This window comes from Porcisia hertigi, chromosome 23, assembly GCF_017918235.1.
Source record: "Porcisia hertigi strain C119 chromosome 23, whole genome shotgun sequence".
NCBI lineage: Eukaryota > Euglenozoa > Kinetoplastea > Trypanosomatida > Trypanosomatidae > Porcisia > Porcisia hertigi.
Window position 1 is genome coordinate 1 of NC_090582.1, and position 26,794 is coordinate 26,794.

General features: G+C 51.6%; 12 protein-coding genes across 12 annotated transcripts; all 12 read left to right on the forward strand.

Annotated features, from left to right (window-relative positions):
• Positions 1-2,635: 2,635 nt before the first annotated feature.
• JKF63_04761 (uncharacterized protein) lies at positions 2,636-4,477 on the forward strand (the record flags this gene model as incomplete). The annotated part of the gene is made up of 1 exon (XM_067900739.1): positions 2,636-4,477. The coding sequence occupies one exon, from the start codon at positions 2,636-2,638 to the stop codon at positions 4,475-4,477; it is 1,842 nt and encodes a 613-aa protein (XP_067756939.1).
• Positions 4,478-5,987: 1,510 nt separating this feature from the next.
• JKF63_04762 (uncharacterized protein) lies at positions 5,988-7,298 on the forward strand (the record flags this gene model as incomplete). The annotated part of the gene is made up of 1 exon (XM_067900740.1): positions 5,988-7,298. One exon carries the CDS (start codon positions 5,988-5,990, stop codon positions 7,296-7,298), a length of 1,311 nt encoding a protein of 436 aa, XP_067756940.1.
• A 649-nt stretch (positions 7,299-7,947) lies between these two features.
• JKF63_04763 (uncharacterized protein) lies at positions 7,948-8,826 on the forward strand (the record flags this gene model as incomplete). Its single annotated transcript, XM_067900741.1, has 1 exon — positions 7,948-8,826. One exon carries the CDS (start codon positions 7,948-7,950, stop codon positions 8,824-8,826), a length of 879 nt encoding a protein of 292 aa, XP_067756941.1.
• Positions 8,827-9,162: 336 nt separating this feature from the next.
• On the forward strand, positions 9,163-10,599 carry JKF63_04764 (uncharacterized protein; the record flags this gene model as incomplete). The annotated part of the gene is made up of 1 exon (XM_067900742.1): positions 9,163-10,599. One exon carries the CDS (start codon positions 9,163-9,165, stop codon positions 10,597-10,599), a length of 1,437 nt encoding a protein of 478 aa, XP_067756942.1.
• An 803-nt stretch (positions 10,600-11,402) lies between these two features.
• JKF63_04765 (uncharacterized protein) lies at positions 11,403-12,083 on the forward strand (the record flags this gene model as incomplete). Its single annotated transcript, XM_067900743.1, has 1 exon — positions 11,403-12,083. One exon carries the CDS (start codon positions 11,403-11,405, stop codon positions 12,081-12,083), a length of 681 nt encoding a protein of 226 aa, XP_067756943.1.
• Positions 12,084-12,975: 892 nt separating this feature from the next.
• On the forward strand, positions 12,976-13,860 carry JKF63_04766 (uncharacterized protein; the record flags this gene model as incomplete). Its single annotated transcript, XM_067900744.1, has 1 exon — positions 12,976-13,860. One exon carries the CDS (start codon positions 12,976-12,978, stop codon positions 13,858-13,860), a length of 885 nt encoding a protein of 294 aa, XP_067756944.1.
• A 586-nt stretch (positions 13,861-14,446) lies between these two features.
• JKF63_04767 (uncharacterized protein) lies at positions 14,447-14,968 on the forward strand (the record flags this gene model as incomplete). The annotated part of the gene is made up of 1 exon (XM_067900745.1): positions 14,447-14,968. The coding sequence occupies one exon, from the start codon at positions 14,447-14,449 to the stop codon at positions 14,966-14,968; it is 522 nt and encodes a 173-aa protein (XP_067756945.1).
• Positions 14,969-15,487: 519 nt separating this feature from the next.
• JKF63_04768 (uncharacterized protein) lies at positions 15,488-16,486 on the forward strand (the record flags this gene model as incomplete). Its single annotated transcript, XM_067900746.1, has 1 exon — positions 15,488-16,486. The coding sequence occupies one exon, from the start codon at positions 15,488-15,490 to the stop codon at positions 16,484-16,486; it is 999 nt and encodes a 332-aa protein (XP_067756946.1).
• Positions 16,487-17,099: 613 nt separating this feature from the next.
• Positions 17,100-18,362, forward strand: JKF63_04769 (uncharacterized protein; the record flags this gene model as incomplete). Its single annotated transcript, XM_067900747.1, has 1 exon — positions 17,100-18,362. The coding sequence occupies one exon, from the start codon at positions 17,100-17,102 to the stop codon at positions 18,360-18,362; it is 1,263 nt and encodes a 420-aa protein (XP_067756947.1).
• Positions 18,363-19,716: 1,354 nt separating this feature from the next.
• JKF63_04770 (uncharacterized protein) lies at positions 19,717-20,754 on the forward strand (the record flags this gene model as incomplete). The annotated part of the gene is made up of 1 exon (XM_067900748.1): positions 19,717-20,754. One exon carries the CDS (start codon positions 19,717-19,719, stop codon positions 20,752-20,754), a length of 1,038 nt encoding a protein of 345 aa, XP_067756948.1.
• Positions 20,755-21,607: 853 nt separating this feature from the next.
• JKF63_04771 (uncharacterized protein) lies at positions 21,608-22,387 on the forward strand (the record flags this gene model as incomplete). Its single annotated transcript, XM_067900749.1, has 1 exon — positions 21,608-22,387. One exon carries the CDS (start codon positions 21,608-21,610, stop codon positions 22,385-22,387), a length of 780 nt encoding a protein of 259 aa, XP_067756949.1.
• Positions 22,388-23,749: 1,362 nt separating this feature from the next.
• On the forward strand, positions 23,750-24,889 carry JKF63_04772 (uncharacterized protein; the record flags this gene model as incomplete). The annotated part of the gene is made up of 1 exon (XM_067900750.1): positions 23,750-24,889. The coding sequence occupies one exon, from the start codon at positions 23,750-23,752 to the stop codon at positions 24,887-24,889; it is 1,140 nt and encodes a 379-aa protein (XP_067756950.1).
• Between the last annotated feature and the right edge of the window lie 1,905 nt (positions 24,890-26,794).

The following is a 26,794-nucleotide window of genomic DNA, read 5'->3' on the forward strand; positions in this document are numbered from 1 at the left end:
CCCACCCTAACCCTATGCACCCTAACCCTATGCACCCTAACCCTATGCACCCTAACCCTATGCACCCTAACCCTATGCACCCTAACCCTATGCACCCTAACCCTATGCACCCTAACCCTATGCACCAGAAATCGCAGCCGAACCCAGAATCAGTAACATTCACCAATGCTTTTGGTGTAAAAAAGTGGATGTTAGGCGGGGTTCCTTACCCCTCACATAAATTACGGGACTCCTGCTTTTCTACCAGCAGGGCGCGACCAGGGTTCCAGGCAAGGAGCACCTAACAATCACCCAGACGCCATGACGGCAAAGACGCCCTAGCAAAGCGGAGCTGCAACCCAGGGCCAACGAAGGGGCAGGTTCAGCGCAGAGGGGCCACTGAATACCGAACCCGCCGCCGTACGCCCAGGTAATTAGAACCGCGCTGGGGCCCAACTACCGCAAGAGGAGCAGCCAAAGCACCGCAGAGCGGCTAGAGAACGCACCCCGCTGCCAAGAGACGGACCTTCGCCACCAAGGCGTTAGAACCCCCCCCCCCCCCGGGTCCTGGAGATGGTGAGGCGCAGTTTCGTTTTAGCAGATGTGCCCGCGATTCTCTTATTCCAAAGGAACGGTAGCAGGAAGGGGATTACGACGGGGGGGGGGGAAGCGGGGCCGCGATCCCGGGAAAGAAAAAGACAGGGGAGCGAAGCACGCGCACACACACACGCACCGTAGACCGATGCCGTTCACGCTCACAAAAGCCATCCGTCTGCTAGAATGGATCCAGAAGGCAAGATTGTAGATGTAATTGCTGGGGTGGGGGTGGGGGGCGGCGGAAGCACACCAATGCCTCGGCTAGATGAACGCAAAACCGCTCCGGCCTGCGTGCCGCGGAACCGCGGGGGGCCATGATGAAAAAAAACGCAACCTTGGTGAAAAACATCATTCCGACACGGCGCCCCTATGGTGCTCCCCAACGTGCGCGTTGGCGGCGGCGGCTGGTGGTTTTTACGGATTTTCAAAGACGAGACATGCCTTTACAAAGTAGAGGAAAAGAGAAACTGTGATACACAAAAAAAGACGGAATACAAAGAGGGCGCTCAGGGTGTGAAAGACAAAAATGCCGTGACGTTTGCAGGGAGGGGACGAAGCCGCCTGCTCCCGGGTTGGTCAATCAGGGAAAACGCAAAGGTTTTGGAGAAGAAGAAAAACAAACCGATATGTCGACGGCAGCACCGGGCTAAAGCTGCTGAAATGCAGCGCCCCATGGCCTTTATTGGGGGGAGGGAGTGGGGTGCAAAAAGCCAGCGCGCACCAACATCAATGATGGAGAAACCTGGGAGGATGGCGGCTTTCCTCGTGGCGCGCCTGTTTTTTTGCGCGCGTCGGCAAGGATCTTCACGGCACGGAAGCCCCCGCCACGCTTTTTCTTCTCCAAAAGTATGTTTTTTATATTTTTTTTGGAGCCCTCTTCCACCCCCTGGCTCGCCACGAGCGCGCGATTCAGCGCGAGTCGGATTGGCGATATGTGAGTAAAACTGCGCCCCGCCATTGCAACTAGGGAAGCCAGAAAACGTCGCTGTAGATCCCAGTGCTGTTATTAGTTCGGTCGGTTTTTCTGCTCGGCGCACGCCATGGAAAGACAAAAATAGGAAGGGGGAAGGGGGGGCACCTAAAACCCTCTAGGGGGAAGGCCGTTGACATGCCGCATGTTCCTAGAATATTTCGCGGACGTCCCTATCGAGGAAATATCGCTGATTTTTTTTTTCGCGCTAGGACAAAGGGAGTGAGACATGGAACCGCCGAAGCCTCAGCACAAGAAAAAAAGCCTTTCGCCCTTTCCAGCGCAGCGTGTGTTCAGGAAACTGGCACGGATCTCTGCGGGATGCGCTGGTGCCCTTTAAACTGCCTTGGGGGACTCTGCGGTGATTGGCAGTATTGCTTCTCATGTCTCTTTTTTTCTCAGTGGCTGCTCTTAGGCGGATGCGGCGGAATAGCTTTTTCTTCTCGGTGTGCCCCCCCCCTCCCGCCCCTTCATCTCGACTCCGTCTTTTGCGTGCGACGCTCAAAAGTTTTCGGTGAAGAAACTCTGGAATAGCCGCACTCACACTTTACGACTGTTCGGAACTTTGTCAGAACGCTGGCCAGGAGTTGGGCTTCTCTGAGAAGCGTCACCGCACCACGTCAACGATGCTCGCAAGACGATCTCTTTCGTTCCCAGTGCACTCATACGAAAAAAAAAAATTAAAGCCAAACAGAAGCGCTCTGAAACGCGTCACCGTTTTCTGCACGCTACAGAGGCGTTATAACACAATCAAAAACAGACAAAGATAGTCTCTATCTTAGCCAGTGTACTCGTACTCGATTCAGAGTTCTAACAGGAGACTTCGGTGATGATACTTAGCAATTAGGGATTTCCGCAACAACCCCAGAGACGCCTTATAATTTTCATGGGCCCTTTGCTTTTCGTGTTTTTCTTCAGAGTGAAAAAGACGGTAGCGATCCCCCAGAGCTAAGGAAAGACCACTGCTCTGCACTATTATGTCGATTTCTCGTTCCTTTTGCAATCTGTTTTTTGGTGCCCTTCCAGCCTCAAAGCTGGCATAGGCGTTGAGAAGAACACGAGAGAATTGAGCTGTTATCCCTCTCCGATATGTGGGATCCGCGCAGTTATATTGCTGAGGCTGTGGGCTCGAAGTTCAGCACAGGTGCCTCTGTCGCGCTCCCTTCATTTAGCGGATACACAAACCGCCTACTTTTTCTTGAAAATGAGAAAGCACAGCTGAATTCGAAGATCGCTAGCGAAAGAGTTGCATGGAAATCGAAGCGCCTCACCCTATGGGGAAAAGACTACACGATAAGCTGTTCTGCTGACGGTAACGCGGAAGAGCTTCTGGAGCAGCTGGAGATTCTGGCGGCGAGCATTGCGGACGAGGTGACGAAGTGCGATAGCCTTTACTCTGGTTTTGTTGACCATGTAGACAGAATTAAACTCGAAAGCAAGTGGGAAGCGGCAGACGCCAGCTTCAAAAATGATTCACCTGTAGATAAGTCGTACATCCAAGAGGTTTATCTTGGTTTTCAGCTTCGTGAAAGGCTTTGTGTTCCTGCGACTGTGATGGCATTGCTTATCGAGAGAGAGAGCTTCCACTACCTCATCAAAGGAGACGGCTGTACAATTCCCATCATCGCGGCAACTGACAGTAGTGGTAATCCAACACACTACGAGGGCATCACGCTAGAATCCGACACGGTTTGTCTGTGCAATGGAATGTCCAGGCGTTGTAACGATGGAAACAGCCGATGTTTTGTGACTGTTGGCGCAACGAACGCAATAAGCTGCGGAGCAGGGTTGTTTGCTGCGGAGACTGTAATCGCAGATGAACATGTGGAAAGTGTTTTAAAAACCCTTGTAGACGACAGGGTTTTGGTCTTTTTTTGTTCCATATACCACGACGGCACAGTCTACATGTATGAGCAGCGTGCAAACGACGAGGCCGCCTCAGCAGGACGTCCGGGAGTACTGCGAGATACTCTTGCGTATAGGGCTGGCGTCATTCGCAATAGCAGAAACGCGGATGCAATGCATCATCTGGCTAGTGGTGAAGGCAGAATGAGACCGAAGCAGATGGATGCGTTTGATCGTGCTCTGAATCTGCCAACTCTTGTAGGTACCACGAAAGTTTCCCTTGGTCCGCGGTACTTTGAAGTGGTTCATCGTATTGCACTCATTGGCCTGAACAATGGAATGGTACTTTTCTCTGTTGAGAACGACAGTCCATTACACAATAATCTGCTGAGGCGAGACGACAAGGTCCTGTTATTAGATTTTGTTGACGAGCAAGTATGGAGAAATGGAGCGCCTCGCCAGTGGCTACCACCTGACAAGTGCCAACCATTCAAAACAGAGGCTGGCGACTTTGCAGTGCCGAGCTTCGGCCAAGTGTCTGGTGCGCTGTTGTTTAGTACGGACATCACCGTTTCAGCAGGAGACAGCTTGCTAGTGATTGGAAAGGTGATGGAAGTGCACCCAGAGCAATCCTCTTTGTGTTCACCGGTGATGCTGTGCTCAAAGCTGTTGCGCTACACTCCGTTTGCGTGCAAGTTTTTGCATCGCCAGTACGGTCCCATCGGGTTTGTCGGCTACTCCTTCTTTTTCCTGAGCACCAGTCCTTCCATTGCAATAGCGTTACTGCCTCTTCACGTTACGGAATTTGTCAGTTCGGAGACGGATGTGGATCCGGCGACAACATTGTTTTTCTTTAACAGGGTCTCTGGGTTGTTCCCGCAGCCGATGTTTCCATTCTTTACGGATGTCCTCCCCTTACCGCTCCACCAGTTGGTGGATGAAAAGGCAAGCGCAGTGGCAGGTAAAGTGACAGGTCGACTTCTTCAAATGAAGTCGCTGGCTAGTGAATCAAGTTTGATTCTGATGCTGGCTGTGGGCGAGGTTGTGTATGATGGGAGCGATTTATTGCAATTCATGGCGGGGTAAGCACATACGGACGGTTCGTTGAGTTGAATTCATCTAAGAATTGTTGCCATACATCTACCACCCATGGGAGGTACAAACCTCCTCATGTGATTTTTCGCATCAAGTTGGGAAGGAGGTTTTTTTTTCAATTAAGCGTTAAGGGAGAGACAAATAACTTCTACATGTTTTTTTCCCCAGCCTCGGCGTACCTCTGTAGGGAAAGACGAATCGGTGGGGGCGTGGTATCTCTCACGGCAGTCGTTCTCAACACCACCTGTTCATTTGCATTTAAGTTGCAGAGCTTCTCTAGTTTTTTTCACCTTTCGAAACTGTGTACCCCGAATCTCGATGCTGATTACCTGCGACTGCGATTCAAAAAAGTATTTCGAGTGCAATAGTTTTTTTTTTCCGCTGCTTAGGATGACCATCATACAAGAGAGGGCCACTGGGTATTGCGCAAGAGAATTTGTTGCATACTTGTGCCGTAGTCAAAGGTAGAGGTGCAAAGACATTTGAGCAGTGCCGTCCGACTCACGGCATGAGGGGGTATCTGCTTTTCTGGTCACTCACAGTTTCTTCAAACGACAGGAATTCACATGCTGCTTCGCTGATGTTGAAGCAAGAGCATCATAAATAGCTTTCGGGAACCATGGGCTGCGTTCTCTAGTGATATGAGTTCATATCGTTCCGTAAAGACAAATCTGTTTTTTTTTTCTGTCGACATCAGTAGCAGAATACACCACTGGCATTCTTCTATTGTGGGTGTCTGGCCACACCAGCGGGACGGCCTGGATTCTTTTAGGGGTTCAGGAGCTTTTGAGTTCCTCTGAAAAGCGCGCGCTGTGCCTCTCCGATCCCCTCCTTCTATACGCTGGCGCCGTTGGGGATCCAAATCGTTTTGAGAAAGTCAATGGAAATGATGAAGCATGACTTTTCCGCCTGCAGGATATAGAGTGTCACAGGGTCCATGCTATAATGGAGAGGAGAACTCAGCGACTGCGTCGGAATTTTTCCCCGCCCTCCTGATATGATGCTACGCGCCGTCTCTTTTCTGGGTCTTCTGTCTTTCTTTATTCCAAAATTTCTCTGACATCTTCACCCAATCTCATAACACGAAACAACTGGGCTAAACATGAGCAAGTCATAGCAACACAACTCACATTCACGGGCTGAGGAGCGAAGTGGTTCTAACTTCGCCAGATTCATCTACTTCTACGGACCAAGAGTGAAGGAATCCCCCCTTATTTATTTTATCTTGGAATCTTTGGTGGCCGCTTTAGTAGCAACTAACGTGTGAACACGTCTCGCTGACGAGCAAAAAAAAAAAAGCGCTTTGATCTCTTCTTCCGTGGGGCAACCAAGCACTACAGGAGTGCCGGGAAAAGACTAGGCCAGGGGAACTAAAGGCGTTTGCTCAAGAGAAGTCCTTTTTCCTTGTTTCCCTTGCATTTGGTAGCAGGCTTGTCTGACGTGACGGCAACCGTAGCGTTCCTCTCTTCCCCCTCAAGAAGGTGTTGCTTGTAAAAACAACATGGCGTGTGTGGATTTCCTCAACCCGAGTGAGAGGTCGCGGCTGCTGGATGTTCTTTTCGACAGTACATTTTCTTTTGGAACCTTGTCGAAAAGGTTCCGCGACAGCTTCCAACCAGCTCGTTATCCCGCCGTTTCTTGTGAGATAGGGCAGATGTGCAAAGAATTCGTTGCGTCGACGGAAGGTACTGGACTTATCGCGGCCTTGTATGTTGTGGACTACATGCGCAAGCAAGACAGCGTGGCGGCGAAATCAACATTCTACGGAGTTTTAATAGACCTAGAGCATGCCATCCGTCGAGACATGTTCATTCTGGAGCAGATCAAGTATACAACAAAAGAGTCCAAGGAGTCGAAGAGAAGCATGGAGGCCACGCGTGCGGAGGTGTTCCGTATCCATTGCGCTGCCAAAGTGTTCGCGTTCCAGCTTCTCGGTGACACAGTTGCGGATGATGAGAAGGTTGCGTCTTACGCGTCAAAGAAACAGGAGTCCATTGATGAAGCTCTTAACGCCTGGGAAAAGGCTAGTATGAAGATAAAAGAACCCATGGCGGATATCGAGCACTCCTGGGTCGCGAAGCACGAGAAGGAGCAGTGCGGTTCATTGTATGAGACCGCCGCTGTCTTCGACGAGCAGCCGAACAAATCACTGGCGCTGCTTCTTCCGTCGGTCTCAGCAAAGCTACCGATGCTACCACTGCAGGAGGGCGAACTGCAGCTTTTGTTACCCGGGAAGTCGGCTATGCTCCTTGTCGACTGTGCCCCGCCAAGTGAAGGATGGTCGATCTCCAAGAGACTGCTCGTGGAGGCTCGGAAATCGAAACTCTCGAAAGATGATGAACAAACGCTTCTTGGGCTCCTCAACGAGTCGCTTGTCTCCCATTTAGGGGTCTCCGCACAGCTGCTGAGTGAGCTAGCGACCCATAACCCGGAGGTGTGTGCCAGCGTCCTCCTAAAGGTACCGTCTGGTTCAGCAGGGGCATTTACCCAGGTTCTACTCAAGGGCAACATTCCGGAGGATAACATGCAGACGGTTCTCCTGCGAGCGTCATCTGTTCTCCAGCAAGTTAACGTGCGTACTTTTATTTCCACCATGCTCCATAAGCTAAAGGAAAAGGGTGGATCAGCCGCTGGTGGAGAGACCTTGAGGAGGTTTGCGTTAACTCTTCATCAGCTCGTGACGAAGGCTTCCAAGGAGAACAGGGAGATTTTCATAGCCGAAGCATTTCATCCTGACTTGGAGCACCAGTTTCAGTCGAGTAACGACCCGGAAATGAAAAATCGATGGGATGAAATGAAGCGGAAACAATAAAGTGGGGCAACAGGACCACCTATTCCGACTTCGTGGGGTTTCCTACCCTCCAGCAGGTGCTACTCTCATGTTTTTCTTACTCCCGGCTTCTGTTTGCTCGCTTGTAAGCTTTACTAATCAATACTGTTTCACTAGTCTACTCTTCGCTGTTCAGTCTTCCTGGTTGACTTTTCCCATGTCAAAGGGCGGGTTTCAATCGCGTGAAGAGAAACAGCAATAGAAGAAAAAAAACGCAGTGCTCTTTTGAGGGGAGGACTCTGGTCGGAGAGTGGTAGGAAAGCGATCTTCGACGTCGTGCGCGTGTGCAGTGTTTCAACGGGTGACATTGTCACAGAGGATTTGCCACAGTGGCGCAGCACCGCCTTGGGATGTCTCTCTAATCTGTAAGTCGTAAGTGTGGGCTGTGTCTACCTGATGTGACGCTTCAGCAGGGGATCCTCTGTGCGCCATAGCAGGTGCACCAAAGAAATGAACCAGCACTTTTTTTTTGATGTTGAAACTTTATCAACTGCCCATCGCCGTCTGTTTTCTTTTCTTTCGACCCCAATCACTCTCCCTTACTCACTGGCACTCTCGTGCGGCATAACGTATCATGGCATTCATGGATTCATGCCATCCAGTACGCAGGCAGACTGCGGCTGACGCGGTCATGGCAGGCGTCAAGGTGACATTCGCATTTGTCACTCCAGGGACCATCAATTGCTGTGGAGCCATAGAGCGTAATGAAGAGTTGACCGTCGATGTGTCAAGAGCTCCTTCAGAAGAGCTACAACATGAGTCACGCACTGCCATACTCAAAGTTTTTGACTACGACACGGGCTATGCCCGTGTTTTCCACATCACGCATCCCATCGGCACAAAAATGCGAGCAGTGCACGAATCACTGGCAGATGCCATGGCAGCGAGGGCAAGCGAGATGGTTTGTTTTTCTCCCCCTCCATTGTCCTCTGAGCATGTTTTGCATGCGTGTGCGATGAAGGTCCTGGAGCCTACAGACACGGTTCCAGAAGTGGTCTTCTGCCAAAAGGCCGCCGTGTCTCGCCAAATTATCGGGGCTTTCTCAGGCTGGCTGGTGGTCAACGTTTTTCTTTGCGGAACTGACGGGGCGCTGTCGGTGGGCCACTTGCCATGCCTGGTTCAAGTTCCTTGCGCCTCCATAACTAAAGACAGTGTCTGTACGAGCCTTTGTGCCTTGCTCGGAATGGGGCCGGAGTGTGAGCGGCGCCTGCGAGGCTGTGCATTGGTTTGTTGCACTGCAGAGGGGAGGAGTATTGTCCTACGCGATCTGTTGAGCGATGGCGCTTGTCCAAATCAAGTGGCTGTTCTTTACAGTGCTGTAGACGTTGGTGATGTTGTGCTGGTGTCCGCACCGCTGCGACGCTCAGATCTCAGGGCAGGGTCATCTGTTTTCCAGGCCGTGGTGGTAAGACGGTTTGTAGAAGATGGAGTGACGTTGTATGATGTGAAGGAGGTGGACACTTCTGTGATTCTGGAGAGACTTACATGCACGCAGCTGGTACCCCTTTAGCTGCTTTAAATCTTCCTAAGAGGAGATGAAGGAGTTGCGATTACTGACGTTTGCTTTCATTAACAAGTGCTTCCCCATCGGTCACGGGGACGATTCTTCACTTTCTAAAGGCGCTTCGTAAAGGGACCTGCCTAGTGGTTTTCGTAGTGGGAAGTGGTAGCGAGGGGTCTCATGCCACATCTTGTTCTCATGCTTCTTCTACTGCAGGTGTTTCTGTAAGTATCTCCCTTGCTTTCTCCTCCTCCTCTCATCTCTACCTGTTTGTGCTCACTTTATGCGTCATCGTCGGACGCGTGCGGGCTAAAGAACACACGCGCTTCTACTCGTGAGCACGCGATGAGCGTCAATTGGACCTTGCCGCTCCGCAAGGTACCCACCCACACAACCAAGGATCTCTCTGTTGTCTGGAACACGGTTCACGTCTGCTATGAGCAGAATTTTTTCGGTCAAATCACCAGTTTGCGCTACAATGACTCTGGTTCGCTGCTTGGTGCCACCTCCACAAATCAATTTGCGCTCTTGCGTGTTCCACAGACGGATGGTGTAGTGGTGAACGAGCAGACGGAGAAGAAGAACTACTCGGTGCGTTTTCGTGAAGATGACAAGCTTTACATTCAAGCTGTGGATCAGCGCGTCGTAGTGCGGTCCTCGGAAACCGCGTTTGAGCGGCAGTACTCCGGACATATGAGGGATGTGCGTTCTGCTATATTCATTGGTCGGCACAACTTCGCCTCTGCGAGTGATGATACGACAGTGAAGCTGTGGGATTTGATGCGCGACGATGATCTCAGCACGGCTCGCATACATACGGACTACGTGCGTTGCCTTGAGCCGTACTCTGGTGGCTCGTTCTTGAGCGGGTCCTATGACCACCGAGTGAACTTGTGGGACCCCCGCACCAGCATGGATGCACCGTTGCAAACTTCCCAGGAGGTCATCACCCAGGCGGTGGAGGCACTGTGCTACGTGCCGAGTGAGGAGATTCTAGCCGTTGGCGCTGGCGATCACGTCATCGTCTTCGATCCACGCAAGGGTCTTAGCACACCCCTATTTCAGGGCTCATTTCACACCAAGTCTGTAGTTGCGGTAGCCTATTCACAAAAGCTGCGTAGCCTACTCACAGGATCGCTGGATTGCCGTGTAAAAATGTTCTCACTTGATGGTAGTGAGCTGCGCTGTATATCGAACAAGCGGTTTGAAAACGGCGTGACATCGCTGGCCGTGCACCCTAGCTCGACAGAGTATGCGGTGGGCAGCACCACCGGCGAGCTCAACGTGTACCGCTTCAAGAAAGTGGATAAAGAGGAGGACGACGTCCCGGAGGAGTTGGTTTTGGACAAAGAGAAGCCGTACTCGAAGGAGCAAGTGCTAGAGGGCAAGATGAAGGAGGTTCAGTTTCAACTGAAAAGCTACCAATACGGGAAAGCTTTGAAAACCGCACTGTACTCTCGACACCCCGATGTCCTCGTTTCCACGTTCGAGGAGCTCATCCGTCGAGGTGCATTGCACATTGCGCTGAACAACCAAAACGATCGCACTGTTGTACGCGTTCTTCGTTTTGCCACTCAATACGTTGAGATGCCACAATTTACGGACACCATGCACGTTGTTTTCGAGACGGTCTTGGACATTTACAGTGCCGCCGTTGGAAAAAGTGCGTTTTTTCACCGTGAGATTTTGAGAGTCCAGAAGAGGATTGGCGCGTCTCTCGCTGTAATGCAGCGCATGGAGAGAACAATAGGCATCATGGAGATGATCGTGCGTTCTGAATAATAGGTCGTGTAAGTTGCTCAATCTGCGCGTGTGGCACGTTGCCAGCCCACAGCGCTGTTCACGGCCATAGTCGTACCGCTCAACGGCAGTGAAATATCAGTTTAAAGACTATTAATGTGTCGTGTAATTGGGTGCTCACAGGAAAAAGAAGTGATGGGGAAAATGAAGGTGAGAAGCTAATGAGCTGCTGGGGTCGCAAAAAAAAAAAGAAACAGTATAGTGGAACGGCACTCAACGAGAATCTGAGTGGAAACAAGATCAACGATCGAAACAGATGACTGAGTCAGGAGGCAAAGGGGCCGCTATGCTTTTTGTTACACCAGGTGCCCATTTCAAAAAGGGAAGAGAGACTACTGTCGGTCAGATGGTCATCTGGATTGCGAAGGTGAGGGGCTCTTTTTTCCCTCGATATTCCAGAACGGTTCTACCTGTGTTGTATCCTGTGGTTGTTAATCCACAGAAATACGCTTCACGTGGGAGGAGTTCAAGAAGCTTGTTCGGGAAGGAAATGACAGACACTAAAGGAAATCGCTTGTTGCGGTGGTGACATTGACGCTCTTGCTCCCATTGGGTTCATCACTTCGTGTTCTGTCACGCACAGCGTTGCGATACTCTCTCATGATTACTCCCATGTCCCGTTTTTTCCCTCTCTCACGAATGATCATACGGTTTGACTTTATGATACCGACCCATTTTTTTTGTTCTTGTTCCGGGGGGGGGGGGGCGGCACCAAAGAACGCAGTCTGCACTCTGTTCATCGCCTTCGAAGTTACCCATATCGAATTCACCTTACCTTTAACACGATGCTCCGCCGACTTGCTAGCAGCGGTTTTCTGGGGCGCGTACAGAGCCGCGGGTTTGCGGCGACGCTGCCGCTTCTGAATGTGGACTATCAGATGTACCGTACTGCAACTGTCCGTGAACCTGCGCCGCTGTTTGGTGGTCAGGCCGTCGTTGGAGGTACGATTAAAGAAATCAGCAGTAACGACTACAAAGGCAAGTATGTCGTGCTGTTGTTCTATCCAATGGACTTCACAATGGTCTGCCCCACAGAGGTGATTGCATTCTCTGACCGCCACGCTGAGTTCGAGAAGATTAATGCGCAGGTCATCGCAGTGTCATGTGACTCAGCTTATTCTCACTTGGCGTGGGTGAACACTCCACGCAAGAAGGGTGGCCTCGGTGAGATGCGTATCCCGGTACTAGCGGACAAGTCGATGTCGATTGCTCGTGACTATGGCGTTCTCATCGAAGAGATGGGAATCAGTCTTCGAGGACTGTTTCTGATCGACAAGAAGGGCGTTCTTCGTCACTCTACAGTGAATGACCTGCCGGTTGGTCGCAGTGTGGACGAGGCGCTGCGTTTGCTGGAGGCTTTCCAGTACGCAGACGAGCATGGGGAGATGATCCCGTGCGGATGGTCTCGTGGAAAAGCCACAATGAATGCTGAAAGCGCAGTCGATTTTTTCGAGAAAAACATGTGATCGCTCTCACAATCACACTTGCTTCAGACAGTCGGAGTTCCCCGGCTGACAGTGCAGAGAAAAATGCATAAGCATGCATCGATAGCAAATCAGTGAACGAGGAAAGATGAAAAGCAACGATATTATTGAAGGCAGTTACACTATATATAATATTATTATTATTATTACTATTTTGTTTGTTGAACTAGGGGAAGAGTTCCCAGTGGTTCATCAAAGGCACTATTTCGGCTCAAGATGGGGATCGTGGTAGCGGGGGAGAGGAGAGGAATAAGCTAGGTGTGGAGCTCTATCGATTGTGCATCCCGTTTGCTGCTCCTTGGCGTTTCGTCCAGGTTTGCACCCGACCTTTTCCCCTGTCTTCGACTTCAGACTTGTGGCGCGGCTCGATGTCTTTTTCTATTGGCGCTTTTCAATCTGATTTTCCCCAGTGACTGACACGGATCCTGTACGGCAAAAAACGAACACAAGACGCACAAAAGATGTCATTTTCTGGACGTAAAAAAAGCTTTTCAGGAACGTTTTCTATCGATCCTCTTTCAGGTTCCCGGGTGGTCACCTGCTACTGACGGTAGCGCAAAGTGACACACCCTGGGAATCGTTTGATCAAAATTGCGATCGTTTTGTCACCAGTGTCCCTGCACACCCTCCTCTTGGTTCATGGGTGAACGTATATATGTATATATTTCAACTTGGTTTCCCCGCCTTGGAGCTCTGTTCCGTCGGCGCGTGTTACCCGTTGCGGGCTCTACTTCTGTCCCACTTTTTCTCTTGCAATCCCTTTACAACTCTAAGAGAAGGCATATCTTCTAACCCATCCGCTGCCGCATTTACAAAGTGAAGATATAAAAAAAACAGGAAAGGAAAAGTGCCAAGAGCCGCGCCCGTGTTTGCAATGTCTCGTATCAGCTCACCGCCGAAGGTCGGGAAGCGCCCCGGTCCCGCTGTAGAGAAAGTCAACCCCAAGGTGTTTTTTGAAATCAGCATTGACAACAAGCCAGCTGGCAGGATCGTCATGGAGCTGTACGCCGACACGGTTCCGAAGACAGCTGAGAATTTCCGAGCGCTATGCACAGGGGAAAAAGGCAAGGGCCGTAGCGGCAAGCCCTTGCATTTCAAGAACAGCGTGTTTCACCGAGTCATCCCGAGCTTCATGATCCAAGGCGGCGACTTCACGCGAGGTAACGGCACCGGCGGTGAGTCCATCTATGGTACAACCTTCCGTGACGAGTCATTCTCTGGGAAGGCTGGCAAGCACACTGGACTTGGGTGTCTTTCCATGGCAAATTCTGGCCCTAATACGAACGGGTCGCAGTTTTTCATTTGCACTGCAGCAACCCCCTGGCTTGATGGGAAGCACGTTGTCTTTGGTCGTGTCATTGACGGTCTTGATGTTGTCAAGAAAATTGAACGCCTGGGATCGTCTTCTGGAAAGACACGTGGTCGTATCGTGGTGTCTGGCTGCGGTGAAGTGGCCGCTGATGAGACAAAGGAGAGGCGGCAGCAGCAGCAGCAGCAGCAGGGCAAAGCACCTGCAGGCACAAAGCCGGCGACCGACAAGAAGGCCGTTGGGGAGAAGAAGCCTGCGCCTACTCAGCCAGTTGCAGAGGCCAACGGGACTCTCTCTACAAAGAAAGCGGCTGTTTCACAGGTGGCGACGCCGAGTGAGGCAAAGAAGCGTGTGCGCGAGGTGGACGAAGATGCAGCTCGGCTTGAGCACCTTCGCGAGAAGAAGGCGAGGCTAGCCGCCCTGCGCTCTAGCGCCGAGGGTAAAGAGTAACAAAGTGTTAGCGACTAACCTGAGTAAGAGGATGTTGTGTAATTCTTCTCCTGTAGTGACTTGAAAAAAAAGTTTTAATAGAGCACTGGAGACTCGGTTAATTGACGCAGCCGCCTTGAACGAAAAAAAAGTTGAAGGGGGGAAGGGGGGCGAAAGACGATCTGTAAATCTTTCCTTGTGGCTTCGTTAATACGCTAGTACGAAAACGGCGGCGCGCTGCACTCATAATGTATTGGGAAACTTCCATGGACAACGGTCGAGTCCCATGTACTTAGTGTCTGGCAGTGTGTACCACTACATAACGGGCAACGGTGTGTGTGTGTGTGCGTGCGAGCATGTCGGGGCTCTCAATGACGTATCAGCCTCCTCCTTTCACTCCACTTCTTCACGCTCGCTTTTTGTTTCTCGTGTGTTCATTTCTCTATGTTTCTTTTCCTTGTTTTCTAAATTTCTTTTCGCTCTCGCGTCTGTTGTGTCGACTCTGCGCACATTGCAGTTCACTGGTAGTCAGGGTGAAGCTGTATCGTGGCCGACCATCGAGCTTTTAGGTACGCCTTCGGCCTTCTGCCGTGATTGTCGGGTGGAAATGCTGCGGTGTATGTCGAGATGTTTGTTGTTTGAGTTCAAGGACCTCAAAAGTAAAACTATCCTCGAGAAACTCAGGAACCAAAAACTAAAGAGCGGTGTTCACCCAATGGACGTGGATATGGCGGAGCTGGCAAGGGAGGGCGGCATTACGCCCTCAAACCATGTCAATCTCCACGACTTTGTGCGTGAAAAGGAGGCGGTGATAGGAATGCTACAGGACCAACGGCTCCGTCGCATAGCTCGACGAGAAGCGTTCTTGGAATGGCAGGCTGGGCAGCGTGAAAAAGGTGCCGCCCATCGTCTTGTTCGGCAATCGCGCAAGGCAGAGAAGTATAAGCGCCGTCACTACCATGCCACGAGCGGGCGAATGCTGCCCCTCGCGCTTTCCTGTGGTGAGACAGCGCCAGAAGGCCCCGCGCAAAAGTCAGCACCACAGCTTTGCGTATCGTATACCGAGTTTTTACGAGGGAGCTCGTCACAGAGCTTCCACGCCATACACCTTTCATTGAGAAAGAAGTGAACCCTTGTTCCAGTGCCCCTGCCGCTCTTAGTTTTTGCTCTTTTCTGCAGTATACCATGACACGAAACGCCCTGTAACAAGGACAAAAAGTAATGGGTAAAAACTAAGAGTGCCTATTTTGACGTGTGTTCACTGGTTTGCGTAAGGAGGATGAAGACCACCAGAGTTCGTCGGAAGGCAGTAGGCGGGATATTCAGAGATACGGTCGAGGTGAAAAAAGGGCCAGTGCGCCGAAAGGGAAATGAGACGGTGAGGGTGGGGGTGAGTTTTTACTTCTGCCTGGTTGTAGTTTTTCTACCCTGGTCCGCGCTCCGATTAGGTCTCTGTGTCGGCAGACGCCGCCCTGAAAGGGTTCCTTTTTCGGGATTCTTTTGCTGGACGAGCGGCTTGGCTCATAATCCACGGTTCTTACCGTTCCCCTTTCTCATCTTGCTCCCTACACAACACCGAGACACGTGTGCCAATGCTTTCCCTTAGCGGAGGCAACACAGCATACAGAGCGCCACATCTAAACGAGCGATGTTCACCAAGTTTCTCTCACGTGTGAAGTCCTTGCCCCCAAGGTCGGGTGACTGGGCTAACAAGCTGGGGCCTGTTGCTCTTATGGGCTATTCGGGCGGAGCACACATGAGCTCAACGAAGCTGCTGAATCATTTTTATGTGTCCCCGCGGGATTGCGACATGTATGCAGAGTTGACTTTTCACGAGCCCGGCGTTGTCGAGTGTCCACCAGAGACGGTGGTTTTTTTTCCTGTTATCAAGTGTGGAGACATGCTTGATTACTCGGATGAGGCCTGCGGGGTTTCCAAAGACGACTGGTACATGGCCACAACGGAGGCAAGCACGGATTTACTAGAGAAGGGCTACGTCCCTGTGAGTGTTGGCGGCGACGGCTCGGCGACATTGGCTATGGTTGAAGGTTACAAAAGGCTTTTCCGGTCCAACGAAGTGGTGCTGATTCATTTTTCGGCCAAGCCTTCTCTGGAGAAGGTAGACCAGCCGGTACGGGTCTTACTCGAGAAGGACCAGTTGAAGGGTGTTGTCGAGATTGGCAATCGCTGTGTCTCGTCCGGTGATCGCAGGATCCGAAAGGAGCACAGGGTGATGTACATGGATCTTCAAGCCATCTATGCCAAGGGTCTTTTTTGCATTCGTGATATTCGAAACGACTATCCAGTTTTCCTGAGCATCGATGCGGATGTCCTGGATCCGGCGTTTGCACCGGCTGTGCAGTCGCCCGTCCCGGGAGGTCTCTCTACGCGAGACCTCTTACACATAATAACTGGGATTCGAGGCACCAATGTTGCGGGGATCGATATTCACGGGTATCACCCGAGTCTCGACATCTGCCGAGGTGATGGTGTGGGGCTGACCCAGATGGCGTTGACAAAAGTGTTGAAAGAGTCGATTGTGAAGGCTTTCTCCATTTCCACTCAGACCGCGGAGGAGGGTCTCGAGCGAGTACGCATGATGCAGCGACAAGGCACGCTGTCTGACAACCCATACCCCGATCACTGATTCGCCGCCTCTCTTCATCGTGTGCCCTCCTCGAGTGGACGGTGTTGTGTAGGCTATTATCGATTGGGTAGTATCCCCAGAAAGCATCCTCAAGTGTTGATTGGTATTTTCCTCCTTTTACTAGATGCGATGCAGCGCCACCGCTCTAGCGCTGAAGCTGTTACACGTTTGTAATGCCGCTGGTGTTTCACATTTGGTCAGTCTATCCTCCTTGGGGAGGTGGAGGGGCAAAGGAAAGGGGCGCGCATCGGCACTTCGGATGACGAACAAGGTTTTTGTTTCATGGCGTACATGAATACGCCAGGAAGGAGAAAAAAATGTGCGGTGCACGTGCATTAGAAGCCCCGTGTCCGGCCCCGCTCCCCCACAAACACCATGACTTGATTCTATCTCACCTTCTGCTCCACCCCCCTCGTTTCACAAGTACCTTGCGGGGAGCTCGATTATTTCGCTGGTCGCATTTAGTTTTAGATATTGCCTTGGAGAAAGTGTCTCTTTTCTCATCAGTTTTCACGCTTGCTATCCACAACGCTGAGTTTTCCCTAGTCTCGAGCACTCGGGAGTGCATATACATACATACATATACACTATCCCACCGGTCCACAAAGGTGCAATGTCAGATAATGGTGCAATAGTCCCCCGGGAGGGATCACCGCAGTCTATCTCCGAGGAGTTGGAGCGCCGTCGAAGCGAGGCCCGCAGCCTGGAACTTCGGGTTTCGCGAAAGGCGGCGGAGCTCGAACGTGCCAAGGAAGAGCAGGCGTTACTGAAGGAGATGCGCACGATGAACGAGATGATCATTCGAAAGAAAGAGCGGCAGCACAGCGAGGGCGCCACCAGCGGCCTGAAAATCTCAACCGAGTCGCTAGCAGAGCTGCGGGCACTGGAAGACGCGTTGAGGCTGGAGAATCAGAAAACGGCGGAGCTTCAGAGCGCAGCTGAAGTTACTTCGCATCAGATGGAGAGGGTGGAACGGTCGCTTGAGCACACTGAGAAACAGGTTGTGGAGGCGAAGCGCTCTACTGGATGGGATGTGGACCGCAACTCTGCACGCACGGAGAGCGCCATCGAAAGTGAATTCAAAGGAAAGAAAGTTCATATCAGCTCCCTGGCTGCAGAGCAGCGCACTCTCACAGAGCTCTCAGAGCGCTTGAAGCAGCAGGTGGAGGAGCTACAGGCCAAGATTGAAGCTGCCGGGGAGCTGGACGACCGCTTCGCTGAGGCGGAGGAGGAGCTGCGGCAAGCAGACCTGCGGTATAGGGAGCTGGAAGAGCAGTTGAAGAGTAACGAGCGCATTCAAAAGAAAACCGAGCGGGTACTGGCGGTGGCGGACACTCAGGATAAGTACAAATGTATCAGAGAGCTGGAAGGGGAGAAGAAGGTACTGCATAACAACCTCTCCAAGTTGCGTGAGACCAACGTGAGCAACTCCAAGTCCATCTTATCCCTCGAAGTCCGGTTGCGCCAGCTGGAGACCCGCTTAGAAGCCGTCAATGTATTTCTTCGTGATGTCTTCGCTGAAGTGGAGGATGACGAGCCCATGGAGGATGTCCCAGAGGGCACGGCCGAGGTGCCTCTGGCCCAGTTCGAAGAGCTCATTGCCGCACTGGAACTGTCCCGCGAGACGGTGACACAGCGCGACCATCAGCTAGATGAACACGACTGTAAAATTGAGCAGCTGGATCGAAAGGTCTTGATTCTCCACAACGCCATCGCGTCCCGTGAGTGTTTTGCACGAGTGCAATCCCGTGGAAGGGAAAAGCAGCAGCGTGAACTGTACTCCAATCATACTCAGCGGCGCTCGCAGCTGCAGAGGGAGCGTGATCAGCTGGCTATGGAAGGCGCTTTCCTCCATAAGCAACTAAAGTCGTCGTAGCGGTTCAGCCCATGAAAGCTCTCTCTTCTTTCGTTTGTTCGGTACTGTCGCGTTCGCGCGAGTGGGGGCTAGTTGCGCCCGTTGTCCTCCCCCCCCCTCCCCCTCCCTCCCTCCCTCCCTTCCTCCCTCCCCCCACCTCCATTCAATGTCTAGCGTGTAGTGCGGATGCATCACATATCGAGACACCCTGTCTGCTTCCCTGTTCCCCACATCTTGCGCTTTCCGTGTTTTGATGCGGCTGGCGGGCTTGAGAAGGGGGTAAGAGGAAGGAAGCAGCGGTTGGTTTCAGACCCGGTGGCTGTTTTGACCGTTTCGCTTTTTGTTTTCCTTAGTGGAAATCGGTGTGATACCCTGGCACGCAGTAGCGTTTATCACCACCACTTTTTTGTTTGTCGATGTACCGGTCGGGAGTTGGCACCATATACCATACGAGGCTGAAGGGAGTGGTATCCGCGACTGTAGCACGTTTTGCATGGCTTCTCCGTTACTGCGAGTCCGTATGCGATACAGACGTATGTGCGTGTGCTGACTTTGCACTACTTCTGTTGTCTAGTCGCCTATGTATCCCTTTCATGTCCTTGTCGTTGCCATTCTCACTATCTCTGACAATATCAGCTGTACGGCCAAAGTGCTTGTATGCGTGTTGCTTTGACGCCACGTTTTTCTGTTTTTGTAGTTTTTCTCTCTTTTTTTCATATTTTCGGTGTATTTTCTTTTCAGGCCGCAGGTGGCGTAGGACTGGGCTAGAGGGAGCGGTCAGATGACGTACAATTCAACAGCGTCTACAAGGCGATGCAGCACGCGGATGTTTTTAGTCTCTCGCCATCTTGTCTTCTTTCTTTCCCTTTCATCTCACTTTTAGGGGCAACATTCGCTTTGCTGATTTTTCGATTGTATCAATGCACCTAGCAGCGCCCTATTCGGCTGTGCTGTCTGTCTGTCTCGTCTCGTCTCGCGCGCTCTTGTTGCGCGTATGCGCGAGCGATGTGAGACTATGTAGGAGGGTGCTGCTGCCACTGTCGATTCGGGGCTATCGCCAAACAATGTTGTTTTGTTTGTCCCCTCCGCCTTTCAGGAGTCTTGCATGAATCTTGGATGGTGTGCACACCCCCAGCGGCTCGAACGATCTTCTCTATTCGTCTCAGCGTTAGTCTGCGTGCGTGCAGCGCATGTTTTTATGCATATATTCTCGTACCCGCTCATCTTTTTTCCCCCATTTCTCTTTGCGTTGGTTGAAACTGTTCGAAGGTGGACCACCGCCTTTTTGTGCGGGTTGAATACACCAACTCAACCTTTTTTTGGTAGTCTTTCCTACATTACCACGTGTTTCGTGGTCACCTCTTCTCACGGTGCGATGGCAGCACTCGCAGATGAAGTAAAGGAGAAGTTCTCACTGTCCTTATCACCAGACTATGTTGAGCGCTACGCGCAGTCGAGGTCCTCGGTGACCTCCCTGGAATTGTACCAGAAATCAATGAGGGAGAATCTGCGCGATATCTGCGGGACAAGCCTCCTTCCGTACGGAATCAGCGCACAGGTGTCTGCCACTCTTCCTAGAGCAGTCGTCATGCAGATCAACACGTCCCGAGACGCGACACAGCCATTGTGTCCGTGCGCGGATGTACCCGACGAGCAGGCAATTCTCAACGCGGCGTGTCAGCGCAACTCCACCAAAAGACTGCTTCGGTTGCAGTTGACTGATGGAAATGTTGAGATACCAGCGCTGGAACTCTCTACCCTGCGCGTGTTCAAGGATATCCCGATTCCCGGTGAAAAGGTGCTGATTCGAGAGGGCGCCGAGGTGCGTAACGGCTGCATCATTTTGTCCGAAAGCAACGTCTCCCTCCTCGGTGGCGAAGTGCACCAGTTGAAACAGGACTTCCTCTCCAATCGCCGCCGACTGGAGGCAGGCTACCAGACGAGCAACGGGCTCGACGGGGCGCCGCGTTTTGCACCACTCGAGGTGGGGCAGCACTACCACCGTAACATAGCACACAGCGACGCAGCGGCTGATATAGGGCATCTGGGCGGCGCTGCAGCTTTCCAAACAAACGAACGTGGCAGGGGGCACGGGAGCTACACGAACAAAGGATTTGTTCGCGGCTGCGCCCAGCAGGCAGGCGACAAGTACGCAGGGGGTGATAGGGGCGCTGGTCAAGGTGCGAGGGGGGGAGGTCGCGGTTTCCGCGGTGGCGGAAGCTCCAACTTTGTCGATGGCGGGCGAGGTCGGGGTAGGATCCGTGACGGTCAAAGAGGACGAGGTGTTGGTGGTGGTGTCAACTTCCGCGGCCGTGCCGGGGCCTCGCCGTACCATGTGGACACCGAAAAATTCCAGCCGTCTCCAGAGCGGTTTCCGGAGATGAACGAGAAAAATTTTCCGCGACTGGTATAAGGTGTGGCGCGTCCTGATATTCGAAATGTACACGTGGTGCGGATGGTGCGTGTTGCTGCACCGCGAGCAACCTTGGGCAGTTGCGTTGTTTCGCTTTTTCATGGCGTTACAGAAATGTACCTTTCCATCAGAGCAAGCGTACAGGGATACACAACTAGCACAAACACAAATACATATGGTAAAGAGTAGTCCCGCTTTTATTTCGAACGCTGTGTCACGCAGTGAAGCATATACTCGCGGTGTAGGTGGTGGTGGTAGTGGTAAGGCTGCGGCTACCTGACAGCGCGCACGTGGCAGTGTCGTTTCTCTCTGTGTGTACAAACTGATCTGAGACGGTGGGTAATGAGCAGAGGCGCTCGTGATTCCACAAGCGAGTCTCTGCAGAGCTTATGGGGGGTTTATGACAAATTTCATCCCAACTGGAGCTATGACACTAGTGCTACTCTCACGACTCGGGCCTCTAAGGGGTGACGCTGTGCATTAAGGTTATTCAACACTTCATCTTGGTTTTCGCGCGCTCTCTTGTTGCTTTTTTTTTTCAAGCGCACATTGACGCGCTCAGGTTCAGTACATCTGAACTCGAAAATTTTTTCCGAGAACTCTGCCAACTGCACAGGTGTGAGGCAACAAAACAAAGAGGCGAGATCAACTGCTGCGTTTTCCTATGACCCCCCCCTCCACACACACACACACACACACACACAGTTGCATACCCGTATACACCCTTATCTTCTTCGTAGGCCGCAGACGCCTATAGTGTCAACCGCTGAGTTGTGTCGTAGTCACTCCGTTGATGTCGAACGCAGTTTTGCAGCGGTCGTGAAGGGCCCCAAGGCCTCTAGGCTGCAGCAAAATGAGCAACGTTCGAGGCCATCACAGCGCGCTGGTTGGAGTGCGCAACGAGCAGGAGTACTCGACTGTGGAGGCTTTGCGAAAGATGGTGCTGCTAGACGGCCGTTATGCATGGGTGAATTTGCCGTTTTCCACACCGTCGCAGGCCCAGCTGCTAGCTCGCCAGCGCGGAGCCACCGCGGGCCCAAGTGCCCTGGGGGACAGGGACTTGGTGGCATTGCTCGAGTCAGACAGCATTCCGCAGTATGTATGGCCGGCTGCGGATTCCATGTGCGAGTGGGTCGCTTCTCACGGAAACATGTTCGAGGGTAAATGTGTACTGGAACTGGGGTGTGGAGCTGGTGTTCTTGGATTGATGGTTGCACAGTATGCCAGGCGTGTTGTTCTGACTGACTGCTCTCCGGTTTCGCTGGCCCTCGTGTTGGAGTCCGTCGCACGAAACGGTTACGACAACTGCGAGGTGGCTGTTTTGCAGTGGGGGAGGGAGGAACACCTGGCGCAGATAAAGTTGGAGTGTGGTGTAGAGTCGTTTGACATTGTAATGGGCAGCGACGTGTTCTACTTCAGCAATACTCTGAAAGCTGGATTAGCAACTGCACGGAGTGCTCTCACCCCACAGCGTGGAAGCGATGCAATGTTTATTTGCGGAAGTGTCGCGCGCTCTGATCGGATGGACCATGACCTCGAGGAAATACCACTGCAAGGAGGGTTTTTCCTTGCCGATTCGCTCGTGCAGGACCCGTTTCGTCTCTATATTTGGAAGGTGTGCTCCGTGCAGTAGAACTCACTGACCAGTTGTGTGTGCGCGTTTGTGTCGATGGGCGTAAAGTATCCTACGGCTTCAGCCCCCTTAACACTTGTCTGTTTTCTTTGTAAATGCTGTTTCTTCTTCGAAAAGTAGAGAGTTTTTTTTTTTCGAGTGCCACGCTCTCTGCCGTAGCTTCGTGCGCGTATTCTTTTCCCGGGGTGGTCGGTGTGTCACTCTGGCGGTGTTTTTCATTATTATCGTATTTTTATACCCGTGCCTTGTCGCATGATCCTTTTCATATATATTTTTTCTCGGCTTGGCGTACGAATTCCTTCCTGCCCAAGGTAGGAACTGGAAGCCAAAGGTGCTGCTCTGCTACATGTCTTTCGTTCTTTACACACCCAAAACGCAACGGTTGCGCGGATGCATGTGTCCACGTAGCGCTACGCCGGTGACTTCTCTCTGCATGATCGCTTGTCGTTTATGAAATCCGTATCGGTCTTTCTGTTTTCCGCTCCCGCGCCACCGTGCGATCGCATCTCGCTTTGCATGTTGTCAACGCTTCCCATTCACCTCACGGGCTGAGTTTCTGCGGAGTGTGCTGTGGTGTCGGAGAAAAGGGGTGAGGTAGAATGAGGTCTAATCGATTGCGTCCCACTTGCGCGCAGAAACGCAAATAAAAACAATGTTTGCTGGTGAGTTCTGTGCTGTCAATGAGAAAGCGTATGTTGATCGTGGTAGTGGGGGGGGGGCGGCGGCGGTGTTCAGAAGTCCCTCAGACCACACTTGACTGCAATGTGAAAAGCGTCCAGGTTCCCTGGCAACTATACACTAGTAAGAAAGCAAGCTATCTCGGCATCGGCACCGATCCTCTCTCTGCGATCACCGTGAGGGAACAGAAATGGATGCCAACTGCCTTTTTGTTTTTGAAATATGTACTGTTAGCAGATGTTCCCGTCACCGTAGCGGCGCCCATCTCTTTCTTTGCTCAACGCCTCAATTCTGCGTGACCTGCTTTTCCTGCGTTATGACTCGGGCGCAAGCTGCTCGTACAATAACCGCTTGGCGCTCCAGGGAATCTCCCTCGCGGTTTCTGCTCTGTGCGTTTCAACTCCACCTCACACAACTTTAAACTTGTCTAAAAGAACTTGACCTCCCACTGGCATTCGTCTGCTCCCTTCATCACGATATCTTTTTTTTTTCGAGGGTAGCCCATATACACCGCAGCATTCCCTGCATTCTAGAAAGGCGACTCATCAAGAGAAAAAAGTAACTGACCACTTTTGTCTTCAAGGCTAGTAGTACTGCATCTCTCTCTCTCTCCGTATGTGAATCAACTTCCCGACCAAATTTTTATTTTGGATCATCACTCAAGAGTCCTCGTTCTCAAAGAAGATGTCTGCGTCAAATGACCAGGGAATGCGGGCGGTTATTCTCGTTGGCGGATTCGGTACTCGACTCCGTCCATTGACGCTAACAAAGCCCAAGCCCCTCGTCCCGTTCTGCAACAAGCCGATGATCATTCATCAGATCGAAGCACTCAAGGCGGTGGGTGTGACGGAGGTGGTTTTGGCTGTCGCTTACCGTCCCGATGCGATGAAGGCTGAGATGGATGCGTGGTCCAAGAAGCTTGGCGTATCCTTCGTGTTTTCCGTCGAGGAAGAGCCGCTAGGCACGGCCGGTCCGCTGGGACTCGCCCGTCACATCTTACTACAGGATGATAAGCCTTTTTTTGTTCTCAACGCCGATGTCATATGCTCGTTTCCCATGCGGCAGCTGCTGGAGTTTCACAAGCTACACGGCGGCGAGGGCAGTATTATGGTTTCCCAGGTGGAGCACTGGGAGAAGTACGGTGTTGTTGTTTACTCACCCGACAACAACCAGATTGAGCGCTTTGCGGAGAAGCCGAAGGAGTTTGTGGGAGATCAAATCAACGCAGGCATTTACATCTTTAACAAAAGTGTTCTCAGCCGCATCCCCTCCCGCAAGACTTCCATTGAAAGGGAGATATTTCCGGCGATGGCGGCAGAGGGGCAGCTCTACGCGTTCCCCCTGGAGGGTTTTTGGATGGATGTTGGTCAGCCCAAGGACTATATCGCTGGCATGACCAAGTTCATCCCCCCCTTGGCTAACCATGAGAGCGAGACAGATCAGGTCCATACGCAGGCTGACGAACAGCAGAGGGGTCGCCGGTTTACTGTGGTCGGCGTGTCTCTGATTCACCCCTCCGCAACGATCGGCGACGGCGCCGTCATTGGTCCCAATGCCGCTATTGGCCCCAACTGCATTATTGGTGAGTCGTGCTGCATCCACAACTCTGCCATTTTGGACAACTCTAGGGTTGGCAAGGGCACCATGGTTTCTCACAGCATTGTCGGCTGGAACAACCGCATCGGTAACTGGTGCCACGTCGAGGACACGTCTGTACTCGGCGATGACGTGGAAGTGAAGGATGGTGTTATCCTTGTTGGCACCAAGGTGTTGCCCAACAAGGATGTAGGCGAGCATCATTTCCTGCCAGAGATCATCATGTAGAGTAGCGATAGCATGGAGGTACGCGCGGTGCTGTATGGTGTGCAATGAATGTGTTCATTGACTTTGTTTTTCTTTGCCCTCTTCGAGTGATTCGCCGGTTGTTATGTCCTCCACGCGATTAGTTGGAGGCGTATGCTTTAGAAGGACTGAGTGGTCTGTGGTGATTCTCAAAGCTGTCTGCACGAGTTCGTGCAATGTATTATTTCCAAGTGGCAAGTCAGCTAAATATTCAAGACGGCTCTCTCTCGGTTATCCCTTCAATTTTTTTTTGTCTTGTTTCCCCTCGTACGTTGCTGTTTTATAAGGGGGTTTCGCACTCCATCTTGCTTGGGCCCCTTAGCAGATAAGCATTACGGAAGACAGAAGAGCTTTCAACTCACAATTTTGTCCTACCCACACGCTTTGCCTCCACTCCCCTCCTCCTCTTTCCGCCCCCCCCCCTCCCCTCCCCGCATTTTTTCCCGTCGTTTTTCATCCGCTCCTTTCGTTGTACCCGTTTTCGTCTTTTTTCGTTTTTTGTTCATTGTGGTGATTTTCTTTTCGCCTTCGTTCGAATGTTCAGGCGCCTTTCCTCGCGGGTAGCGTATGTTGGGTGTTTGGGTTGGTGTGATACATGTTTAGGCAAGGAGGTTGCTGTTTACACTCCTCGCTTTGGATGTTCACATGCAGACCACCCCTTTTTTCTTTTTTTTTTCCAAGTTGAAATATATATATACATATATGTATATATGTACATATATTTCTGCCCGCAAGAGCTGCATGTGTGTCCCTGCCTCAAAGCGTGCTTTCTCGATACCGCCTTTTTTTTTCGCGCTTGGGGCCTGTATACGGATTAATCTTTTTTTCATGTGTGTGATTGCTGGTGTAGGAGGGAGTAGAGCCGCTGGCGTGATGCGCTCAGCATTATTTGAACAGCGCGACGAGGAATTCGAAAGGGAGTAGCCAATGCCACATGTATCGTTTCGATTATGGAAACACGAGAGAATGTGGCTTTGTTTCACAGTTTCGCTTCTCGATAGGTTTCTCGAGATCCCGCAAATGTAGCACATACAGGCTCGCATATGCAGAATACTTGCAGATACGTTGGTGCACATCTCCGGCCGTAAAATTTGCTCGTGCTAGTGTGCCGCGGATGCGCGGTCACACGTGATGGGTTTTGTTGGTTAGTTTGCTTTGCTCTTCGCGTTTTTTTTCCGGGTGCGAATCACGGAGTTCGCTTGCAAGCATATTCATGTAATGGAACAGAAAAAAAAATGAAGATGGAGACAATCTGTGTGTGTGCGTGTGTGTGTGCGAGGAAGGGGGGAGTGTGGAAGGACAACCCCCTTCCCTTCAAAAAAAAAAATTGGAGAACAAAAGAGCCCATCGGAACGCACGATGGAAGCGGAAGTTCTCATGTACTGGACGGGTTGGTCGTTAAATTCAGATGTACTCGCCTTACTGCACGCTGACGATGCCATGGAGCAGTGCATTGGGCAATGCCGCTATCGTACGCAGAGAAGAAAAGAGAGAAGCGGTTGAACAAGGCTGTAATTGGAAAAGCCACGACACCTCTCCCCATTCCGTTTTACCCCCTGCCCCCAAAACGAAATAAAATAAAAGAGTGCACGTGGAGGCAAAATCCCACACGTGCTTTTTTCTATACTTGTGTGGTTGACGCTTCTTCTCTCTGTTTTTCGCTGTTCCCTATCACCACTGGTCCTTCTTTGCTACCGGTTTCTGCAGTTAGCGCCACGTTTGTTTTCATTTTTTCTTTCCCCTCTGGCACTCTGCTACCTATCTTGTTATTCTTCTCTTCATGTACACTGTGTTTATGGCCATCATTGAACTGATACAGGGAGGAGGGGGTTGCATTAGAGGAAAGCAAGGCCCCCATCATGCAAAACAAAAAAAAATACAAGGATC